We start from the raw sequence: 15,495 nt of genomic DNA, 5'->3' as shown, positions 1-15,495 counted from the left end.
TGTTTCCTGCTAGAAAGCACCCACACTGAATTTTTCTTTCCCCCCCTCAAGTGTGCACTTTAAAGTTGTTTAAATGCAACAAACAGAATTAAGAGTAAATGCCGAATCATAAAATAGTCAAGTGACATAAGTGGACGTTTTGCCCACTCATCACTTCCCAAACGAGACACTGTGTCATGGCAAGGCATCAAAGACACATGAACTTTAACCTGGACAATTTCAGAATGATACAGGAATATAAAAACCTGGATAATAAAGCAGGATAATAACAAAGCGAGCGTACACGTGATGCTGACGGCATACACACAAGCTGAATAAAAGTGACTGAATAACTCAGAAAGTTTGCTCAGCAAGCACTGCTGATACGCAGCTAACATGTTGACATCTAGACCAAATGCTGTTCTTTCTTTTAATGTACATATTCAGACACTGTCTTCTCTTCTTTGTGCAAAGGAGAGGAAAGTGTTAAAACTAAAACGTGAAAACAATGGACTAAGTGACGCAGTTTGAGCGTGAACATGAGTAGAGACCTGCAGAGATGTTGCGTAAAGCTTTAATATCCTTGAGGGGCCGTTTGCTTTATATACTCTAGTCCAACAGATTACAGAAATACAGTCTAAGCTCCTGCTGTCAGACGCAAAGGGCCATGATTGGTCTAAAAAAGCAGCATATGGAAGAAATTACTCAGTGTGTCTATTATTGGTGCCTTCAGGGAGCTCAAACCTTTGCCCTAATGGAAGCATCTGGAGAACAACATGTAAAGGATGCTGGGGGCCAAAACGATGATCTGTGCCTTTGATAAGACCCTCATTTCATCTCATACAGAGGCTGAAGTTTGTTAACGGTAGCGCAGGAATCTAGCTTGACAGTTTGCTCTCATTTTAAGACTGAGATGAATGTGCTTCTGTTATCTGCGGTGCAGAACGTCAGTGTTGTTGATGACAACACAGATTTGGCCAAGCTTGTTTGTATCCCCTGGTGAAGCTTTTAATGAATGCAGACACGCGTATGTGAGTCCTGAGCTGAACTTTGTTGATAGCGTGCATGTGTGGGATCGTGCTTTCTTCTGAAACCAACTCTGTATTTAGTGTTTTCCTGTTACTCAGTCATGGTGACTGACATTGGGGAAATGCATTAGTGCAGCGGTATGAGCTGTTACAGTTACCCCGCCTAGAGGCTGCAGCCGTGTAGTGTCTACCACAAGTTAGAGGAAGGAAATGCTTACACACACGCACACTGTAACGCACACACACTTGCAGCACACACTCTGAGAGAGAGAGATCCTTTTAAGGGAAAGACCCTGCTCTCGCCTGAGTGCTGAGTGGAGCAGAGGCAAGTCTTTCAAATGTACGGGGGCCTAGGAGTCTCACTAGATTGTCTGCTTCTAAATAAAGTCCATGAGATCTGTTCAGAGTTCAAATGATTCTTGATGTCCTGTGTTTGTTCACTGCGTTATTGACTGGTTTTTAAGGGCTGATAGTGTCCCCCTGTGATATTAATCTTCAGCTGTGTGACTGTTTTTATTTCTGTTTCCCAACAATGTGTCACAAAGTTCCCAAAGTAACTCTGTCAAGGAACTGGAGCTCTGTTCACATGTGTGTTGAACATTTATAGATGCGTGGATGTGTGTGAGTTGGACTAAGTCTGCTGCTATCTCACTTCTCCTTTTTCTAATTTCTCTCTCTCTGTTTTTATTTGCCCCCCTCCCCCCCTTCCATCCCAAGGCCGAGGCCAGGCTGGCAGCAAAGAGGGCAGCCAGGGCAGAAGCCCGAGAGATCCGCATGAAGGAGCTGGAGCGACAACAGAAAGAGGTATACAGGTCAAAATACCCCATGACATGTGACACACGATATGGCATAATACAAAACTTCATATTAGGACAGATATGCATGATTTTACATCCGTAGGAGTTTAATATTTCACGCTGAATCTAAACAGTGGAGCACTGATGGAGTTAAACAAGTATTTCTGCTGTCTGCCAAATGGCTTGCTAACACTGTCCTGAAAAACAAAAGGATTTAAGCACACTTGTTGGTACTGGACACTTGGTTTTGTTTGGACCGAAAGCATTTCCTGTCAGCTCTGCTTTCTGCTCTTAAGCTGTGACTCTTTGATCCTGTGGGTCAAAGGTCAGAGGAACTGTGACTGCAGAACTTAGGAGCACTGCTGTCGACATCCAAGCAGTCTTTGCCGTTCATAGAAAGAACATTCCTGTGGATTTCATTTGGACTAATGTAAAAATGTAGTTTAGACACTGACTTTTGATTGACTTTTTTTAAATTCCTTCATTAAAAAACCTCCAACAACTATAGATGATGTTGTTCAACACATTGAATTTATGAGTTGATTCAAACCATAGACTGTTACCATATAATTAAGATGGACATAACGAGCAGGAAGTCACTCATTAATTTTTGGGCTCCCATTCTGTAGCCTCTAGCTGAGCATGTTAGCAATCTTGGCCTTTTGATACCAGATAAGGGTAGGATCTGAGGAGTCAACCCCTGCTGGACATGTGAAAGAATCCAGCTTTAAGGCTTTCAGAAAGGGAAATTACATCTATTATTTATGTATTAAAACAGTTCCACCACCTATATACCAACATGTTGTAATAAACTGAATCCTTAGTTACAAGGTTTCTAGGTTGGGTAAATATCCAACACCTGATACTGAGGTTAAATAACCATAGCAAATGAGGAAGTCCTCCAAAGTTCTCACTAATTACTCTTTCAACAAAACCTTTTAAAGTTAATCTCAGCCCACGCTGATGCATATCTTGACACATGGAAAGTTTTTGAGTAACATAAAATTAGACCTTTTTCTTCAGACTCCACGGAGCACTTTTCCTGTTAATTAACCGTCACATTTAAAGGAGTTCTTCCAAAACAAACACAACAGTAATTTGCATTATCTGTTATAAACTGTACTCGTTCGAAAGGTCAGACAGTTTAACCTGCAAAGTTGGTTGTTATTGCATTTCTATTTTTGTGGCTTTGTCTCTTTGGGTAGCTAAATACAGTACATAGTATAACACTGACATAACTTATTCCAGATATTAGTAGTCCCTTAACCTGATGCACTGCCTTCCTGGGAAGTAAGCAGTGAATAGAATCTTTGGTTTTTCTTATTTAACATGTCCGTTTTTACCAATGTGTCATGGAAAACTTGTACATCTTTCACAAAAAAGAGCAAAGAACCCAATAAACCTCTGTACTGGACCCTCAGCAGCTCCAGTGTTGGTGCTGGCATCCGTGCTGTGTTCCGATTTGTGTTGAATCAGGTGCAGCGCTGAAAGGTGTTTGGATGTGAGCTCAGTGCTGTTACATGAGTTTTTCTTTCTTTGGTTGAGCACCTCTGATCTGAACCACGGGGAGTCTCGCTTTTCCGAGCTCACTATTCTTAGTCGGTAATAATCCTGAACACATAAACAGACTACAGACTGCCTAGCACCTGTGGAAACCCAACTCAAAAGTTGCTCAGTTTCCCTGTGAAGGGACTTTTTTGTTTGTTTGTTTTTAAAAAGCAGAAGAATAAATGACAGTGAAATAATTGTCTGTTGTGGCAGACGTCAGTCACAGTTTCTGTACTGTTGAAGCATATTTCTGGAAATCCAGTCGATAAATTTTATTTCTTGTGCTGCTTGAGCACACGGACATGGAATCTCTGGGGGTGTTCTGGCTGTCTCGCACTGTGACGTTAGCAGACACCCCTTTGGATTGTGTGGGTTTCAGGCTGGAGCCACAGATGCTGTATCAGATTGAGATGTGGGGAGGTTGAAAGCTTCTTAGCTACTTTGCTACGTCCCTCGAGCAGTTTTTGTGGGTGCATCACACTGCAGATGGAGGCTGCTGCCATCAACTCTTGCAGTCACTGAGTGCTGTGTTTGCTCCAAAACAATAGGTGCCTTCATAATTTCAAGTCACTGTCAACATTAAACTTTATGTGACCAGAGTTCACTGTGATTTTAGTAGACAACATGCATGAGCTTTTGCAGCTTCAGCAACCACCACATTAAAAGAAAAATTCCATAAACCTTTTAGGCAAACAGACACGGAGCAAAATGAGTGCCAGTTCAGCTCACTGGTTGAGCAGGCACCCATAAATGCCTTGTGGCCTGGGTTACTGTGAAGCCCCCCTTGTGCAGCCTAAACACCTTTGACCCCTCAGGGTATAAACACAGAACCTCCGAACCACAACGTTAGCAGCAGATCCTTCAGTTTCATTCATCTCACAGACACTTGGATACCGTTGTGGGGAGTTTGGAGACTGGATCGGCACCGTGGGCTTTTTGGTCACGGAACCATTCCTGGGCTGTGTTTTCAGTGTGGCTGAGGGTGTTATTACACTGTATGAGACACTCAATGGTACACACTGGCGGCCTCAGTAATGCCTATGTGGGTTGTGACAGCGTCCATATTAATACCATTGGGTTATACTGAGACAGTCTGATGTATGTTATTCACAGAAATTAGTGTTTTACATCAAACTGAACCTTTTATGGCTCGTCAATATGGAATGCCTATTTTTTTTTAAATAGATTTTAAAGATTATTAGTAATTATAATATTAATTCATTGTTATTTCACCAATCAAAACACAGGTGTTGAGCCTGAACAATAATCTTCTGCATGTACGCGCGCGCGCGCGCGCGCACACACACACACACACACACACACACACACACACACACACACACACACACACACACACACACACACACACACACACACACACACACACACACACACCCCGGTCATATATGCCAGATTAGTGGTCATTGGCAAGCTGGGTTTGGTCAGTGTGTGTGCGTGTGTGTTTGTGTGTCCTTTAAACCTTTTAGCCGAGTTCTAAAGTAGCTTAGCAGGTTGTGCTCTGTGGTCCAGCCTGCAGTGGAGCACTCGTTGTTGTTGTTGTTGCCGTATCGTGGACGCCAGCGATGGGTTGCTGTGCTCTCAGCCACCTTCTGGATTTTTGGATGTTTCCTCGCACGCTGAAGACAGAAGTTAGGAGTGGATTATTAGCAGAAGCTTTGCAGCATTAAACGCGAGGGGAAATTCAAACCTCTGTTGCTCCGAGTGCTCTGAGCTCAAATCTCAGCGTTCTGTCATACCATCAGCCTGCCTTCATGACTGGTCATGGTGTTACCTGGTGACCGCTGAGGGATGCGACCTTTCCTGGTTTCCTGAGGGCAGCAGGACGGCCGGGCGGCGGCTTACCGGAGGGGGGCTGAGGGCTGCCCTCACCAGGCGCCCAAAAACCCCTCCAATTAAGAAGGTGCGCTCGGTGAGTCAAAGGGGACCGGTGCTGGCATGTAGGCTGATTGTGTAACTCGTTTGATGAATGGGATTATGACGGTGCCTGGCTCACTTGCTAATAGGCTGTCCAGACACGTAATAAGAGATAAGTAAGCAAACGAGATCCCTCCAGTCACTTCCTAATCTGATTAGACTGGACATTGGTCATTTTTGTGCAATATTACACTCTTTGGAGTTCAACTCTTTCATTTTTAGGTAAAAATCAAATTCTCTTTAACTGGATTGTAGTATTGTGATTGCTTTGATCTTGAAGCAAGATCAAAGGTCACATGGTCAGAAGCATCTGAGGTTCTAACAGAGGAAGTTTCTGGAAGATGTGTGCAGAACATTAGAGCTGTGACTCTGCAACGATATGAGTTATAGCGATATTTATAAATAAATCTGACCTTTATAACTCACTTTCACCTTCTTGAAGTTTAGTATGACTTTCCTGAGTCAACAGCATATCTGTGAGGTTATTGGTGTGGGGACGTAGCTTTCCATTTCAGGTTAATTATGAATTAGATGAGGGCAAGAGGCCGTTCTCCATTGATCACCTAAAAGTGCTGCTGCTACTACAGCGATGCAGCGGGCAGAGCGGTCATCTGCAAATCGCTTTGTGATGACCAGAACTGCAAAAGTGGCCAATCCATTTATTGGGCAAGTATACAGAGGAGACAGTGGTAGTAAATCTGGATTAAAGCACTGGGGTAGAAAGTACGTCATTGAGGATGGGGTGTGTTTTTAGTATGTCCTGCTGTCAGCAGAGTTTTTGAAACAAGTTCAAAAAGACAGCGTGTAGGGTTGTTTTAAATTTAACGGGTGTTGGTCTCACTGGTGAAGGAAGAACGTATGTGGGAGATTTTAGGAAATCTGATTGCAGTCGTTTCTATTTTGTCCCGTCACGTTAACATCAGCAAAACACTCAAAGAATGAAGGAAATTGGAGGCTGCAGAGATCTTTATTTTACTTTAAAAGTTTCCCTGCACAGAACATCTCGAATAACAACCACTACCAAAATAAATAAAGCCAAGGTTAATTGTATTTATCGGAATAGTTAAACTACCTTAATTTTCCGTAATTTCCTCAAACATTCCAAATTTCAGATGGCAACACCCACAAGTGACGCAGCACATCGACCACAGGAAACACTAAGAGGGTCTCAGCCTGCCTGGTTTGATTTGATCTCATGGCCTCACAGTGTGATCTGATAATGGGAGTTTAACTTGATGACAGGAAAGAGTTTTAGTTTTAGTCTGCTTTTGATAAAATAATAACAATAAAAAAAAATATAACACTTGTAACAAAGGGTTAGGAGCACAGGTTCCTGGACCCCAGAGGGTTTTAGGGGTTTTTGTTTGTTTGTTTGTTTTCGGACACTTTGTACAAGCTGCTGATATATTTTCATTTTTCATCACCAAGAATTACAATGAGTGGGCCTCCACTGTACTGTGTGGTCTCAAGAACTCTGCTGATGATGTCCAAGCAAATGTGCAAACAAACAATTTTGCACTAAGAAATAATTAACAACCAAATATCTTTTCAAATCTGGAAGGTAATTTCAGGAGGATTTTTTATTTTTTTTTACGTCAGCAGACTTTTTTGAATAATCTTCACATAGACAAGCATCATCTTCATCATCCTCTAAGGCAACCTCCAGCTTCCTGAGGGGAAAAACATCCAATAGCTTGGAAAAGCAGTGAGCTTCAGCTGCAGCATTTTGGTGACTACGTAAAACACACATACTCCTTGTTTTATCTGTGCATATTAAACAAGCACAGTGTAACTAAAATGGTGATCTTTCACCTGGTTCACTGTTTCCCTTTTGCTTCTTCTTTTTATTCTGAGATGAGTCAAGATGCAGCTCAGGGCTGCACCTTTAATTTTACTGCATATGCATTATGTTTCTGTCTACACAAGCATAAAGTTTATTGTCCTAGGTGTCAAATCTACCTAACCTAACAGGACAGTTTGAGATGTTTTGTAGAGTTACCCAGGAGCTTATTTTTATGTTTTGTTTTGTTTTTTTTATTTGGAGAACCACCCTGTGGTTGTGGTTCTGGAAGCCCTCTGTACCAGGATCTCTCGAGGTCACGTGGTTTTCTATGCTATGTAGTCTTGGTTACACAGACTATGTGAAAGTGACATTGTGGCACTGGCACAGGCTTCCGTCACTGATACCAACCTTACAGGAGCATGGGAAAATGCTGTGAAAGTGCGTCTCACAGGTAGTTAAATCTCGGGTGAACTTGTGTTCGTGGGTCAGGTCCTGCTGTGCAGCGGGGTTCTTCACATTCCCGAGCCTCATGCTCTTTTTCCTGCATGCTGTTTTGCTTTTCACTTTCCAGTGTTTCAGTTTTTTTCCATCACTTATCTTTTTTTATGTTGATTTAATTAATTTTTTCCTGTTTGTTTTTCCGCTCTTTCTCCTCTGTTGCTGTTTGGTGTTGCTGCTTAGATCTTTCAGGTGCAGAAGGTAGGTTTACTCTTCCTCATTTCTACCTTGCATATTTTTGGATTTAATGTGATCGTCCTTGACGTGTTCTTCAGATCGCACCCTGGAAAAAGATAGAATCAGTTACCTGTTTTATCTTGCCCTCGTTTGTTGCCTCTCCCTAGAAATACTATGGCTTGAACACCAAATTAGATGACCGCGTGGACAACAAATGGGGAGATATTGAACAATGGATGGTAGAGTTACTGTGCAGTGATAACAACACTAACAGATCTGCATGTATTTTGACTTTTTCATGTGCCCGGTCTGTGTTTGAATTCTCAGTAATTCCTGTTGAGCCTTTAAAAAAAAAAAAAAAAAAAAGGATTATAAGGAATCAAAGCTTGAACATTAATGATAATCCACTTATTTAAAAAGCAGGGTGCCCATCTGGCTTTGAATCAGCATGACCATCTGCCCCGTTGGTGTGAGACTGCATGGGATTCACTGCGTTGAATTCACTACTTAACTTACTCAGTATGACTTTGCAGATTATTCAAAGGGTTTGGCACAGCAATGATACTCTGTGTGTAGGAGTAACTGTTTGACTAATTGTGATGCGTAATTTTAGGTGGTAACGAGAATTTATGCAACGGTTTATTGTCAGCAGTATCATAATGTTTCAGTTTGAACAGTGTTGGCATGTGGTGGAAATTGCATGAGTGTCAGCTGGATTACTGTTTGACAGCTGTGGATTTAAAGTGTGTATGGCTGAGCCTCTATGAGCTTCCTTTTACTCAGGTTGTGTCACTGTGTCAGTAGCCATATTTACATGTGTCAAATTAGAGCTTCACTGTTTACATTGACCCTAACTGAGGTGATCTGACCCTAATGTGCGTTTGCATCATGCGTCAAGCACTTAAACAGAATAAATCATTTTGGAATTGTCCAACTTTCTGGGAATGGTAGAAATAGTAGTTGTGATTGCTGTAAACAAACAGCTTTGTCTGGATTTCTCCTTTTTTATCGTCACCCTGCTGCATCTCATGAGTTTCAGTTTCTCTCCTCTCTCACGTTTGTCACTTTTTGAATGTACCCACATTTGGTTCGCTAAATGGTAACAGACATGCGCAGTAAGGATAATTTCACCCTGAACATTGGAATAGGGGAGTTCCTGGCAAAGAATTTCTTAGTCGACTAAACGGGAAAAAGAAATTAGTCTAAAACTAAAACACTTGAGATATCAAATTAAATTTGAGGATTGTTTGATGGTCAATGTCAAAAACTCTCTAAACAACGGCAATTGAAACTATTAAATAATCTGTTCAATACTGAATCTTACTTTAAACTCTGCTTAATTGGGTGGCACCTTGCATTATGTGCATTATGAACATTGCATGTTATGCTCCTCACAATGAAGAAGTTTAAAAAAAAAAACACTTAAAATAAATATATTATGATATTAAATATGTTGTGAAAATGTTTTACTAAAAGATTTTCATATATTACTAAAATATGACAAATTAATGTTTGAAAAAACTACTAAAGAATAAATTGCGATTGAAAAGAATAATAATAATATTAACAAAAAGATCAGGCCTAAATTAACAGACTTACATTTTTCTACAACTATGTCGAGGCTGCAGCTCTATATAGTAGCAGATGGCTGTAGAAATGTAAACATTAGCAATTAGCAACAATTACTGGACTAGTCGACTTATCAAGAACATTCCTGATTGGAAAAAGTGTTTACATGCACACCTATCTGATTAAGGATTGGTGTAACCTACCTGTCTCTAGGTAGGTTAAGCTACAAATGTGTGTGATAGGGTCAAAATCTTCCAGTTGGTGTGTTTAGGTGAAGCATTTCTACTCCAGTCAGGTTTTTTAACTGGTTACTTGTGTCCATGTAAACATGGCTGTTGTCTTGGTATAAAATATGCATTGTTTGCATTGTACCAATGGATTCAGGTAATAAAGATGATGGAGTTTGGATAGTGTTTAATCACATCTGAACCCAAATACTGTGATTTGTTTTACTACAATAAAGAGAGTTTTTTTTTAATTGCTTTTTTATTTATTTGGCATATTATCTAAATTCCAGAGAAAAAACAAAAGGGAGGCACTATTTTGTGGTGCTGTTCAGCCCTGAAGAAGAACCACTTTAGCTGACCATTCCCAATGAATGCACACTTTTTCTTTGTAGACTCCAAATTGAGCAAATAAAAACATAAAGAAATCTGCTCAAATAATCAGCAATGGACTAACAGATATGTTCTAATCCGCATCTTAACGCAGTTAAAAGGTGAAAACAGCAGTACAGTTAAATCTAATTTATCACCTGGCAAATACGAATTGCATGAGAGATTCCCTTTGCTTTAAATTAACTATCAATTCTTCAGCAAATAAGCAAAATGTATTTATATAGCACTTTTCTCAGATAAAAAAATTCAGTGTGATAAAAAATAAAATAAAACACAAGAAATAAAAATATAACATAACAATGTAAAGCAACAGAATAAATGACTTTGATCTCTTTGTGGTGTTTAAATGTTTATCTGTCCTGGACTCTTAATCTGGACTCTTCAAAAGACATTTAAACGCTCAACTGACACTTTCCTCTTTCGTCGTCTATCCTGTTGATTTTTAACATCTCTCTCCTACCTTACCCCCTCCATCCCTTCTCTCCTCCATCTTCACCCCTTCCTTCCCTTATTCAGGAAGACAGTGAGAGGTACTCACGTCCTTCACGGATTCACATGGTTTGTAGTCCTCTCTGTCTGTTTCCACCTCTTCATGCTTTAACTCTGTAATCTATTGTCTTTTACCATGAAAATGTCAGTGCTGGACGAACACAGCACAGAGTAACTAAATTATAAGTTACATGTGGCTTTGTGTTGGTCGATCCAGCAGCATGTTTTCATGACACTTGAAACATGAACATTACTTGAAACAGGCTCATACTTTAGGCAGCTCTCTGTTTTTATTCATCTGAGTAGAGCGCTGAAGGGGAGTGTTGGTGAAGTTTTAGATGAGGTTTGTTTCTGTATTTAGGGTCACACTGAAAACTGACCGTGTGTGTTTGCAGCTCAAGGCCTCCTGTCAGAATCTCATATTTGGAGTCTTTGCAGATGTAAGCCATTGCATTCTCCGAACCCTAACCATCCATTTCACTCTCTCGCCCTCTCACGCAGCTCTCAGACGACGATGAGCGGATGTCAGTGGGAAGCCGAGGCAGCGCCAGGGTCAGTATCACAAACAGCTCATGTAATTTAAAAAAAAAAAAAAGAAAAAAGAAATCCGAAGCCTCCTTTATTCTTCTCCTTTCAGTTATTCTCTTTGCATTTTCATTCACAAAAACAGACCCTCTCCTCTGGAGGCAGAGTGTCAGTGCTGGATAACTTAGCAAGCTGGTGTTAGTGTGACATGATGATGTTGTGTGTTTTTGCACAGTCTGATCTTGATGCAGTTGGAGCTTATGGTGCAGGGGTAAGAGCTGACAGTGTCTGAACACGCGATGGATGAATTTAAACTGCTTTTCCAGGAGATTTGTTGTGAATTGTTTGTTTTTGACTAACAGTTGGTTTGCGGGTTCCTGCAGGAACTCAAATAATAGTAATACAAAGCATGTTCGTGAGCCAGACATTTGAGTTATAACACACAGATTAGATTTTATTGTCCATTCTCACTATCCATCTGCCTATTTCTTTACTTTATGATCAGATGTTTGAGTAAACCTGTGCACAATGTCGCAAATGATGCATAAACTTTTTTTTAAAAAGATGTAACGTCGAGGGCGTTGTAGGCCTCCTCTACGCCAAGCAGCTGGAGCTGAAGCTTGTTAAGTGTCTAAGCCTTGTAAAACTGCCAGAATATTTAAACTCCACGGCAATTCCCAGCAGTTCCCTGGAAGGCTTTTTACCATTATCAATCACTAACCTCCCAAAGCAATTTCCAGAGTTGCTCATTGAGTTCTTGTTTGTGCTGTTGTAAAGGAACTTTGATTACCTTGGTATCCGTTAAGGAGCCATCTTTCTCCAACCAAAACAAACTCTGCACTATTTTAGGCTGTAGTGCAACTTGTTCCTGTGCTTTGTAATTGTGGAAAAATTCTTCTTACTAATCATTCTGCCGGACATACGAGATCCCGGATATTTGGCTCAGTTTATTGACTGAATCAGTTTTTTATTGTGCCACTAATCGCTGTGTGTTCGGTGTGGAGAGTCATTCGTGCATGAATATTCGGTGTGCTTCTCGGATTGCTTCTGCACTCTCAAACCTGTCGTCCAAACTCCTCAGTGTTATACTTCTCTGCTCTGCTTCTCTTCACTCTCAAGGGCTCCTCCTCACATAAGAAGTCAAAGAAAAAGAAGAAACATAAGCACAAAGACAGAGATGTATGTAAACGCTCAAACTGCTGCACACATGGCACAGACAGAGGTGGTATCTGTGTGTTTCATTCTGGTTCTTCCTTCACAGAAAAACGGCTGTGATGACGAATACAGCGTCAAATCTGACAGGGTCAGTAGTTGTGTGTCGAACTGATTGTAGCATTCAAACTGATGTGGGGAAAAAGGAAATTCTTATTTTTGTTAAAGTATCAGAAGAAAGGTTTATATAGCACCTGCTCACAACTCTCCTCTTTCTGTCAGAGCTCAAGACTCAGTGATGAAAGCAGAGTGTCTCGCTCCAGGCTAGACCTCACGGTGCGTGCCGTCCACCTCTGATCCATGCCGCCAAACAGCTTTACGCTGGAACAATGAGAGATTTGCTTTTGCTTTTGGCTTGATGAGCCAGCTTCACCTGCCATGTGTTAAAACTTGTTTGTGGACAAAATGCAGAGGCAGATTGAGCTGATAACGATAGGTTGTAAAACAGGATGTCACATGTTGCCACGAGGCAGGAAAATGTTTTAGTCATTTTAATGGTCTTTGCAAACTGCAGTCAGAAAGAGAAAAACATTTAAATTTGGCTGATCTACGTGTGCACCTCTGGACCATTTCCAGTGCTGTGACAGGTTGTAGATTAGAAATTGTCCAAATTGAACCTCCTTTACATGTGTGAGTGTCAAACTGACCTGACCCTCATGTCACTGCTGTGGGAAGACTGGTCATGACCCAGAGGCATTGCAACAGAAGCACAACTGCAAGCATACCAGTGTTTTGTTCAGACCAGCACAGTTTTCACTCACAATCCACCCTGCACCTCAGATTTGGCTTTTCCAAAAAATAAAATCCTCAAAAAATGAAAGCTTGGTACAGGTGGTCAGAAAAGGGCTTAACGGAAGTGATCTAAACAAAGCAGCTGTACTCAATGGAAAAGGTGAATTTTTTAGTAACACCTTGTAAATAGAATTACTTCTAATAACTGTATTTGTCTTTGAAAACTCCTTTGAAGATTACTGTTAGTGGTCAACTATTACAGAAAGGTAGGCAGTAATAAGCCCGAGATAAAAACCTGAACTAAAACATGACAAACGGGGTGTAACGTTTGTGAAACCCAAGCTGAAATTGTCATTTGGATGTCCCATGTGGAGCTGCTGATCTTGAGCGTGTGAAAGCCGTGAAGATCGTTCGGATAGCGAGTTAACTGGAAGAGCGTCCAAATAATGGAAGTTATTTTTTGTTCACGATTGAATGATTAGACCAGTAACAAAAAGATTTCCTTCCTCATTTTTATTGTTATTCATCCCCCTCCAAATAACAAAACACGAATTAGGAGCTGTTACGCTTTTAATTAAAAAGCTGAATTATAAATACTATTATATTGTACTGTCTTATTTTTGTGTCTGTTTGGCCACATTTGTATGGGACATGTTAGCTTTCCTTTAAACCTGACAGTTATTTGCTTTACTTTGAACACTGCATGCGTTGGTGATGATGTGAGTTCAGATTTTTGCTGGGCAGTGTTTGATGTTATCACCTGTGCCTCCCGCTTCTCAGAGCTCCAGACTGAGCGATGACAGCCGGCTGTCTCGTGTCTCCCGGTCAGACCTGCAGCTGGTGCGTGGCTCTGCACACCGTCCACTCGCTGTCCAAAGTTATGACTAATAACCGAAGTAGCTGCTGACGGTTTAGTCTGTTTATTTTAACTGAAATATTTGTGTAGTGTGTGGTCTAACAAGTTCTAGTACTCACTGGTGCATGGTTAGATGTTATTGAACTTGCTGATTTGGTGTTGAAGCCTGGGCAGCTGTCTGCCTTTGAATTTAAGAGACGCTTCAAACATGACTCTGACATTTTTCCTGCAAAGAGTGGTTATACTGTGCAAAACTCTTGAGTCAGCCCTCTTAATTTGTGTTTCATGTTTCTTGGAAAACAGGAAATAGGTGCAGAAATCTATAATCTACAATCTATAAAGTAAAAACGGCTTGTTTGACTTTCAACATGCTTGAAAATCAGTATTTGGTGTAACCACTTTTATTCTTCAACACAGCCTGAACTCTTCCAGTCCAGGTTTCTTCTAATTTCTTTGAGTAGTCTTCAGGAATAGTTCTCCAGGCTTCTTGAAGGACATTTAAAGCTCTTCTTTGGATGTTTCAGCCTTTGTGTTCTGGTCTCTGTCAAGGTGATCCCCCTACTGCTTCAATAATGTTGAGGTCTGGGCTCTCAGGAGACCAATCCATCACTGATAGTGCTCCACTATGTGTTTTTCTATTCAGGAATGCTTTTACTGCATTGGCAGTGTGTTTGGGATCATTGTTGTACTGAAAAATGAAGCTGTTACCAATCAGAGACTTTCCAGATAGTATTATATGGTGGATCAAATTCTGTTTAATGTTAAATTTGGATTCATCACTTGATTACAGATCATCAGCCTTTTCTCACTGTTTCTCTTCATTAAGAAAGGCTTCTTGAGAGCCACTGAGACATTTTCTGATGAGGCTTCACTGAACATAATGTGTTTTTGTGACAGGCTGCTAGGAGTGCCTAAATATACAATTTAAAATTGGCTCTTTGCTAAGTTGTCTGTTACATATAGACACAAAGCTGGTTCATCTGTTGAGTTAGGTGTCTTTTTAATGCTTCAATAATTTCATTTGAAAATGTACAGGCACAAGGACTGGACTGAAAATGAAAGGAAAAAAAACTTCTGAAAAGAGAAGATTATCAGAAAACCTGGAGAATTTTATGCTCATGACAACTTTAAAAATATAAGAATGTCTGGTTCTTCGAAAATATGAAGAAGGCTCAAGACTTTTGCACAGTACCATAGTTCACAATGGTACCGAAGTGAAGTCAGGAAGGAATACTCTTAATTTTGTGTGTGTGTGTGTGTGTGTGTGTGTGTGTGTGTGTGTGTGTGTGTGTGTGTGTGTGTACTGCTGCACTCTTTTAAATGCTGCTTCAACAAACAGCTGTGTGACCTTCTGAACCTATCAGTTTTTCTCTCGTCTCCCTCTTATCTCCGCTCATCACTCTTGCTCTCCTCATTTCAGGCTTCTTACACTTCTTCTGACTTGTACAGCCTCAATGGTCTGTCCTCTTCCAGAAACCCAGGCTCAGCTTTCAATGGTTACCAGGTCTGTATGCAGACAAAAGCCAGACCATCAGAAAGACACATGCACTTAACCCCCCAAAAACAGTTTTCTGCTGCTACATGATCACGGGTGGGACAGCAGGGCTTAAAGTTAAATGTTCATTCATTTATTTCTCATGCAAGCATCATTGTTCCTTCCTTCTTCATCCCTTCTTGCAGTTCTACAGGTCACTCAGTCAGTACAGCCAGGAGCTTTATCGTAGGGTCGGTTCATTTCCAGCTCACCTTT

At 40.8% G+C, this 15,495-nt stretch overlaps 1 protein-coding gene across 18 annotated transcripts in view; it reads left to right on the top strand.

The window, feature by feature from the left end:
• The window catches only part of lrrfip1a (leucine rich repeat (in FLII) interacting protein 1a), a 48,270-nt gene that overhangs the window by 17,767 nt on the left and 15,008 nt on the right, over positions 1-15,495 (top strand). For 7 of the 18 annotated variants that reach the window (XM_013266225.2, XM_013266224.2, XM_013266213.2 and 4 more), the window contains exons 3-14: positions 1,725-1,811; positions 7,752-7,769; positions 7,913-7,984; positions 10,448-10,489; positions 10,922-10,972; positions 11,181-11,216; positions 12,065-12,124; positions 12,207-12,248; positions 12,380-12,433; positions 13,670-13,729; positions 15,166-15,249; positions 15,426-15,470. In XM_013266225.2, coding sequence (XP_013121679.1) covers positions 1,725-1,811; positions 7,752-7,769; positions 7,913-7,984; positions 10,448-10,489; positions 10,922-10,972; positions 11,181-11,216; positions 12,065-12,124; positions 12,207-12,248; positions 12,380-12,433; positions 13,670-13,729; positions 15,166-15,249; positions 15,426-15,470 — 651 coding nt within the window. The remainder of the gene's footprint in view (positions 1-1,724; positions 1,812-7,751; positions 7,770-7,912; positions 7,985-10,447; positions 10,490-10,921; positions 10,973-11,180; positions 11,217-12,064; positions 12,125-12,206; positions 12,249-12,379; positions 12,434-13,669; positions 13,730-15,165; positions 15,250-15,425; positions 15,471-15,495) is intronic. The other 11 variants (XM_019352882.2, XM_019352881.2, XM_013266212.2 and 8 more) reach the window with 10 other exon arrangements.

Source organism: Oreochromis niloticus, linkage group LG16, assembly GCF_001858045.2.
Source record: "Oreochromis niloticus isolate F11D_XX linkage group LG16, O_niloticus_UMD_NMBU, whole genome shotgun sequence".
NCBI lineage: Eukaryota > Metazoa > Chordata > Actinopteri > Cichliformes > Cichlidae > Oreochromis > Oreochromis niloticus.
Note: the sequence above shows the minus strand (reverse complement) of the source record. Positions and strands in the feature narration are given on the sequence as shown.